Genomic DNA, 8,479 nt, shown 5'->3' on the forward strand with positions numbered 1-8,479 from the left:
TTTATTATGGAACGTTTTATTTTAACATGATGGATAAAATATTTTAAGACAAGGTGTTCAAATATTTTCCAAATCATCTAAAATATATATATATATGGTATCAGATTGATGTAATTTCCGTGCACTGAGGACAAGCAAGCCCTAGGTTACAAACTGAACTCTCCAATGCAAGAACAAGATGCATTTCTTCCTTTAGGAGGTGCGATTGTCAGAAGAAAATAAAAAAGTTTCAGTTTTGTTTTTGCATGTGGGTGGGTGTTCTGTTTGTAATATTTGTTTGGATACACTATATTTTTAATAGGCTAGTTGTGATAATTTCATGCCAAGTAAAAATGTCCATAGTCATATTTTATGTTCCTAAAGTAACAGAATGACTTTCAATCTAGAAAAGACAAAAGAAATGCTAATGTAGCCTTTTTTTCAATTTTTCCGAAAATTTCTGGTTTTTTCCGAAAAAAACCGGGGTGGGGGTGGGAAACGGGTTTTTTTCTGAGCTTCAAAATTTCCAGAAATTTTACATCTCTAGAGGGGCACCCACCGCCCAAGGCTGTTCCACTGACACCACCGAGTTCATCTTTGGGGCTATGTATCCCGCAAGCGGGCTCGGGACGGCTCACTTCACATCATGAAACAACACAAAATTCTAAAAACATTACATAATCAACACGGCATAGATTAACATTGAGATCTGAAATAACTAATCTAAGTTTCCTAGCTGACAATTCGGCGGCTGGTGTCATTCAGTGCACACACGCCCCATGCTAGAAGGGCAATGGATCAGAATGAATTCGGTCAGCTGCCAATAATATGAAAGCAGGGGAGGCGGATGCTATTCGACGTGCGCTACCTCAGCCAAAGGCCCTGGTGGAACAGCTCTGTTCTACGGGCCCGGCAGAGCGGCAACAAATCCCGCAAGGCCCTGGTCTCAGTTGGGAGCATGAGAAAGCTCTGCTCCTGTTTGAGGCACGACGGACCTCTTTTGGGCTGGAGACTACGAGTCAGTGTTGGACAGCAGAGTGGAGGGCTCTGCACAGCACACACAGGGAGAGACATAAGAACATAAGAGATGCCAATGTTGGATCAGGCCAAAGCCCCATCCAGTCCAACACTCTGTGTCACACAGTGGCCAGAAATACCAGGTGCCCTCAGGAGGGCCACCAGTGGGGCCAGGACACTAGAAGCCCTCCCACTGTTGGCCCCCCCCCAAGCACCAAGATGACAGAGCATCCCTTGCCCCAGAGCCCCTATCTATACCTTGTGGCTCATAGGCACTGATGGACCTCTGCTCCATATGCTTATCTAATTCCCTTTTGAAGCCATCCATGCTTGTAGCCGCCACCACTTCCTGTGGCAGTGAATTCCAAGTGTTAATCACTCTTTGGGTGAAGAAGGACTTCCTTTTATCCGCTCTAACCCGACCGCTCAGCAATTTCATTGAGTGCTCACGAGTTCTTGTATTGTGAGAAAGGGAGAAAAGACGGTCCCGCGGGTGTGCTGGCCCCTGGCTGCAAAGGGCCTTAAAGGTTAACCCCATCACCTTGAACCTGACCCTGCACTCAGTTGGCAACCCATGCCGTTGGGCGCAGCCCTGGCTGGATGTTCTGCCCCCTCATCTGGCCCATTCCCACCCGTTATTCTTCCCTGGGCAGAAACACGGTTACCTATCTGCCTCCTATGGACTACACTGAAACCCTTTGCTTCTCGCTCAGGGGATGGTTTGGATTTCCAGGACTCTGGGGAAGGCGTCCGAAGTGGGCCCGGATCCCTCTGCATCGGTGGCTGGACACCAACCGCTCTCTCTGGAGGTGCCCGGTGGGGAGAGGAGGGGCCTCTTCCCTCCTCAGCAGGAGGAGGAAGGTGAAAATCATCCTCAGTGATCCAATTTGTTTTCTGTCAGGAAAGAGAAGAAAAAACAACGTTATCGTTGAAGGTGCCACACGGAGGCGGCCCACCAGTGCTCCCTCGAAGCTGTGGAGTCTTGTGAGCAAAAATTCTACTTTGCGAGCTGCTGGCATTAAAGTTGTGAGCGAGCGACTGGGCTGCTGCATCAATTGGTTTGCTCTGGAGCCCTCCTTCCTGAGCGAAGGCAAAAATCTGTGAGCCGGAGGCTCAAAAACTGTGAGCTAGCTCACACTCATCTTAGAGGGAACACTGCTGCCCACCCCCACAGGCACACACACATTCCCCTGGCTACCGCCAGTCCTCCGAGCAGCAGACAGAAAATGCATCAGTTAGTTGCAGGAATTCTCATAGGTTAATGACACAAAGGAGGTACAGTCCCAATACAAGGAATCACAGTTCCTTCCCATGCAGAACTCAATTGGTTTCCACTCTGTTTCCCAGTAAAGAGCCTATAGTGAGATGCCACCTTGCATGCCCAGACAATAACAGCTAATCAGGCTTTGCCACTGAACACTGGAAGTTCAGCTTTTGCATGGCACTGGCCTTTTTCTTCTCCTAGGAGTGGTTCTTCTAACCGGGCAGCGCAAAGCCCCTGCCAATCAAGGAGCGGAGAGACTGATTTAGGACTTGGGTCTGGCCTCTTGAGTGGCGGCCTACACAGTCAGACACCATCCGAGGCTCGACCTTGTAGGATACACATTGACAGTGCAATCATTTTACTTAAATTTGCTTCTGAAGCAGAGCGTGTCGAGGAAGGATGGAGGCCTCCACGTGGGGATGTGTAACTTGCCACAACAGAAAACAGGCACCGGTGAAGGACAAGGGAAGGGCTTGGGGAGCCGTGACAATTTTAAAATTAAACTGGGGGGGTCCTCAAGATGCTCTCATCTGAGAACCACGGGTCCTTTCAGATTCAGACACCCTGAAACATGACAGAGAGAAAATCTTATTTTATTTATCCATTTATGTTATTTATAGTCTGCCTTTCTCAGTGAGACTCAAGGCGGATTACAAATCGGGCAAGTTTTTATACTATTCCCATGTTATTACTGTCTTTAATAACTCCAATTCTATTAAATTTGCCAGGCAGACCTGATGAATTTAATATCTCCCTCCCCCCTTTTATATTGTTCTAACGAAATCACCTCTAAGGTGGCCAAATTTTGCCCCTCGGCCAGATCAAGAAGGAAGGAGCTGGTCAAGTCTTCTTAATTGTCTCAGCCTGCCAGGCTGCCGGGGAATTCCATTGTTTGCAAATGTGCTGATAACTAGGAGTGTCAATCGTGACTGATCTATGATTGTAACTGATAAAGAACTAAGATCGGGCAGGTCAAATATAATCCATGGCATGGGATGTCCAATAAAACAGTGCAACAGTTGTGGATTTAGCGTCAGGGCCGGCTCCAGCTTATTTTGCACCCTAGGCGAGGATCCCCCTTATGCCCCCCCCCCCCGCGCCCACCAATTTTAAAAAATAAAAGCATATTAGGAAGAATGAAAAACACAAATAATCAAGAAACTCCCAGAGTACGGGGCCGGGTGCAGTTTGGTGCCCCTAAGGGCCGTCCCGCTCTAGGCGATCGCCTAGTTCGCCTAGTGAGTGAGCCAGCCCTGTTTAGCGTTTACCACCTAATTATTGTCGTGATGGTACGTGCTGTTCGGAAGTGCAGTCCCTGCACAGGATCTAGGTCCGAGGGGCAACACTGGCCCAGGAGTGATGGGAGGGAAGAGGAAGGGCCGTCTGATTTGTGGTGGGCCTGAGGCAGAACGCACTACAAGGATGCTGAGCTTAGCTGTATTTAAGAGGAAAATTCCTGGCAAATGGGTGTACTGAAATGGCTAACAGCTAGAGGGAGCAGGCCCACAGCTACAGTGGGGCCACGTGGGGCCCGGCCCCCCAACTTCCCATCCAGCCCAGGCCTCCCGAAAAAATCTTCTTCTTTTTTGTGCCACAGTGCATAGCCGCCCTGCACCATCGCCCTCACCGAGCCTGCCTGCCGGAGCCCCCCCCCCTGCCCACACCAGCCAGGTTGCAGGAAAGAAGCAAAGGGGCAGCGGGTCAACCTAGCACCCCTGTCTCCTGGTTTTCATCCACGTTGTGAATCACAACGCAGTGATGGCGGCTGCAGCAGCTGCAGTGGCGTGGCTCCCTCCCTGTCTACCTCGCCCCCCCCCGACTTTTTAAAATGCCCCTCGACTTAAAAAATCCTGCCTATGCCCCTGAGCTGGAGCCCCCTTCTGGTGGAAAGACAATGTACGTTCTATCACCCCAGGGAGGGAACAACCAGGATAGAAGGGAGCGCTCTGCTTGCCTGTTTCCTCGTGAATCCTCAGGCTGGGCTTGAGCATCCAACACAGGTTATATTTATCATCCTGATCAGTGAGAACTCCTACTATGGCGCTTTTGGTATGGCTGGGAAGGCGCCAGGCACCCGGTCCCCCAGAGAGGTTTAGCGATGGCGCAGGGGCGTTATTTATAGCCCCTGTGAACGCAGTGTTCCCTCTAAGCTGAGTCTGCGTGAGCCAGCTCACAGTTTTTTAGCCTCTGGCTCACACAGTTTTGGCTTAGCTCAGGAAGGAGGGCTCCAGAGCAAACTGGTTTTTGCGGCAGCCAAATCACCTGCTCACGACTTGAATGCCAGCAGCTCGCTAAGTAGGATTTTTGCTCACAGGACTCCAGAGCTTAGAGGGAACATTGGTGAACGGGTCTTTCCTATTCCGGTTTTTCAGACAAGGCCAAAAGTTTCTGATTCAGCTAAATCCAGCGAGTCAGCTAAGTTAGAGGGTGGGATTTCAGTTCAGCATCCTGGCCACTACTAGATCAGAGTATGTTCAGCATTCCCTCACTGATACGCCTTCTCTCTTTTGGTTTGAATTGCTAGATGCACACACACATATTGTTTTAAAAGCTGACTGAATTTTAATTGTCTAGTAAAATGGCGTTTGTCATCTCAAAGGCCATCTCCAACCACGTGCAGCAGACCTTTGTGGTAGGAAGAGCATTTTATCATCAGATCAGATGAATCTGGGTTGTTTTTGCTTTCTCTGGAAGCATGCCCCTTGACTCACTTGCTTGAAGAAGAAGAGGTTGGATTTCTACCCCGCCCTTCACTACCCAAAGGTGTCTCAGAACGGCTTACAAACTCCTTTCCCTTCCCCTCCCCACAACAGACACCCTGTGAGGTAGGTGGGGCTGGGAGAGCTCTGACAGAAACTGCTCTTTTTCAAGAACAGCTCTTATCAGAACTACGGCTTGCCCAAGGTCATCCAGCCGGGTGCAAGTGGAGGAGTGGGGAATCAAACCCGGTTCTCCCAGATTAGAGTCCACGCACTTCACCACTACACTAAACTGGCTCAACAGAAGAAGAAGAGATTGGATCTCTATCTTGCCCTTCACTACCCAAAGGTGTCTCAGAACGGCTTACAAACTCCTTTCCCTTCCCCTCCCCACAACAGACACCCTACGAGGTAGGTGGGGCTGAGAGAGCCAACAGCTCTTATCAGAACTACGGCTTGCCCAAGGTCATCCAGCCGGGTGCAAGTGGAGGAGTGGGGAATCGAACCCGGTTCTCCCAGATTAGAGCCCGCGCACTTAACCACTACACCAAACTGGCTCTCCGTGCTCAGACTGGCTTGAGTCATCGTTCTTTAAAGTCTCCCTTTCCTGCAGAGCTTCTGCCCTACTTGCTTACGCTGCGGTCGGAGGACTTCAGATCCAGACATGCTGGTAGTTCCATCCTTTTCTCAGTTCCATTTTCCCAAGCCAAATATCCAAATATGCTGGCAGACCTACTGCAACTGCAGGAGACTATTCCTGTCCAAAGAATATAGTTTATTTTGTTGACGATAAAAAATTGTTTAAGTTCATTTTTTTTCCCTTGCCCCTTAGATGGCAAACATTAAGGTACACGTGCTAAGATAGCACAGGGTGCTCTCTCTGAAGTACTAGATATATTTGCTGAGTTAGTGTGAGCTAGCTCACCGTTTTCTAGTCTCCGGCTCACAGATTTTTGTCTTCACTCAGGAAGGATGGCTCCGGGGCAAACCGATTGATCCAGTTGCCAAATCGCTCGGTCACAACTTTAATGCCAGCAGCTCACAAGACTCCTCAGCTTAGAGGGAGCATTGTTTGCAATTCTACTTGTGGAAAACTAATGCAGATACACTTTTAAATTCCATAAATATGCCAAATAGTATAATTTTATGTTAACTTTGACATTTCATAACTTTGTCATTAAAGCAGCAAAATACATTTTTGTTAGTAATTTGTTAGGAAAGTAAGTTCTTCATATGTTTCGATTTTCCCAAATGTTCTGGCTTAAAAAAAAAGTGTTATTTTCCCTCATGGTTTCTAAATTTCCTGAAACGGTACCTTTCTAAGGAGACCAGCATAGTATTCCAGTCAGGCAACACTGGATGTACCAGCCACTTTGGTCTATGAAACAGGCCCCTTTCGACCTGTCCCCTGCAACACGCGGCAACCGGTCAGACGCTGAACACGTGCAGAACCCGTCAACAGAGTCTTCCCAGGGGAAATCAGACTGGGTTTCAAGCTCCTGCCCATGTTGTCGTACCATGCTTCGCTTTGCTCGCTTGGTTGCCATAGTTCCTGGGGGGAGGAAATTCCTGCGCGGGTTTTTTTTTCGAGTGAATGGGTGAGAGAATGGGACCTTTGCTTCTAGGAGTCATAACTTGCTTCCAAATCGCACCTCCTTTCCATTTCCCAGCGGAAGGTGTCCTTAAATGTTCCTCTATACCACTTGAGCTGCAGATAACCAAGATATATATCTTTTGCTTGGTTGGGATGGCAATGTTAGGCGTGGTATGAATGTGACGTGTGCTTGGGGGAAGGAAGCGGCTTTTATTCGAATGATCTATGTTAAGCTTGTACCCGCCAAAACCTTCAGTTCTAACACAGCGACTTTATGGATCTTGCATACATTTCAATAAATGTATCACTTCCAAGAGAGAGTTGTTGAGTGTAACTGGACAGGGGGGTCTGACACATGTCCTGGTAGGCCTCATCTGGTTTCACTGTACCAGATCTCTTAAATACAGCCTCCTAAACCACTGAGTTTGACCAAAAACCCATGAGACGCTGACACGCCATCAAAGGCAGGAGGCTACTTGTCTTCAGTGTTCCCTCTAAGCTGAGTTAGTGTGAGCTAGCTCACAGTCTTTTAGCCTCCGGCTCACACATTTTGGTCTTCGCTCAGGGAGGATGTGGCTCCAGAGCAAACTCATTTATGCAGCAGCTGAATCGATCGCTCACAACTTTAATGCCAGTAGCTCACAAAGTAGAATTTTTGCTCACAAGACGCCACAGCTGAGAGGGAACATTGCTTGTCTTCTAGCTACTCCAGGGCAAAATGTACATGTTTTCCACACTTGCTTCTGTAACTGTACAGAAATGGTCAAAAGCAACACACATAGCATTTTACCAAAGCCTCATAGGAATATCCAAAGTCGTGTGTGTGTGTGTGTGTGTGTGTCAGAGGCCGTATTGTGTAGCTGGAATTCCAGCCTGTTCCACCTCTAGTCATCAATGTTCCCTCTAAGCTGTGGAGTCTTGTGAGCAAAAATTCTACTTTGTGAGCTACTGGCATTAAATTTGTGAGCGAGCGATTTGGCTGCTGCATTAATTAGTTTGCTCTGGAGCCATCCCTTCCTGAGTGGAGCCAAAAATTTGTGAGCTGGAGGCTAAAAAACTGTGAGCTAGCTCGCACTAACTCACCTTAGAGGGAACACTGCTAGTCATGCAAGAACCTACAAACCTTCCTCCTGTCAGCAGATACTAACTGCAGTACAGCAGTTGGCGGTCTTTAAATTCCAACACATTTTCCCACTCAAATCTTTCCGTGTAACGAAGGCAATTCCTACCAGACAGCCCACCGGAGAGATTGGTGAGGGAAGTTCTCCCATCCCTGCCTGGTTTCCGTCATTCACGTGGCCATTCACGTGGCAGATGCCCTCTTCCACCTCTCTGCTGACAACACAGTGAATCCGGGGTGCTTCCCCTTCCCGTTTGGCAACGCGTGTTCCGACCAGCCCGGGGGCGGGCGGGATCCTGGCACAAAGGGCTGCCAAGGTCTCTGCGGTTTTGCCCGTTTCCAGTGGGACGCCTCCACCGGGAGGCTGTGGTCACAGCGGGGGAGGAGGAGGTGGCGACTGGATGACGAGTGCAGGGCTCCCAGCCCCTTCCGTGGAAGGAAGGGGTGCCGTGCAGGACCGGGCTGCGGGACAGGGGCCCCGTGGCAGGGGGGACTCGGCCAGGGCAGGGCTCGGCTTCTCTTCCGCAGAGTCCAGTTTCCTTCGTGCTCGGCTGAATTCCGCTAGCACCCTGGGCAGAAAGAACGAGAGGTTAATCGAGTCTTGGTGAGAAAAGGGGACTATAAAAAACTTAAAGAAGAAGAAGAAGAGAAGGAGAGATTGGATTTATACCCCATGGCCCTTCACTACCCAAAGGAGTCTCAGAGCGGCTGACAAACTCCTTTCCCTTCCCCTCCCCACAGCAGACACCCTGTGAGGGAAAAGAAGAAGAGGAGGAGAATGGGGTTCTAACCTGCCCTTCACTACC

The 8,479-nt window shown here is 49.2% G+C and overlaps 1 protein-coding gene across 1 annotated transcript in view; it reads right to left on the minus strand.

The window, feature by feature from the left end:
• Positions 1 to 8,479, minus strand: part of PLEKHM1 (pleckstrin homology and RUN domain containing M1) — a 50,969-nt gene that overhangs the window by 32,387 nt on the left and 10,103 nt on the right. Inside the window, 2 exon segments of the mRNA XM_015416560.1 lie at positions 1,662 to 1,890; positions 7,783 to 8,242. Coding sequence (XP_015272046.1) covers positions 1,662 to 1,890; positions 7,783 to 8,242 — 689 coding nt within the window.

This window comes from Gekko japonicus, unplaced genomic scaffold (genome assembly GCF_001447785.1).
Source record: "Gekko japonicus isolate JY-2015 unplaced genomic scaffold, Gekko_japonicus_V1.1 scaffold3267, whole genome shotgun sequence".
NCBI lineage: Eukaryota > Metazoa > Chordata > Lepidosauria > Squamata > Gekkonidae > Gekko > Gekko japonicus.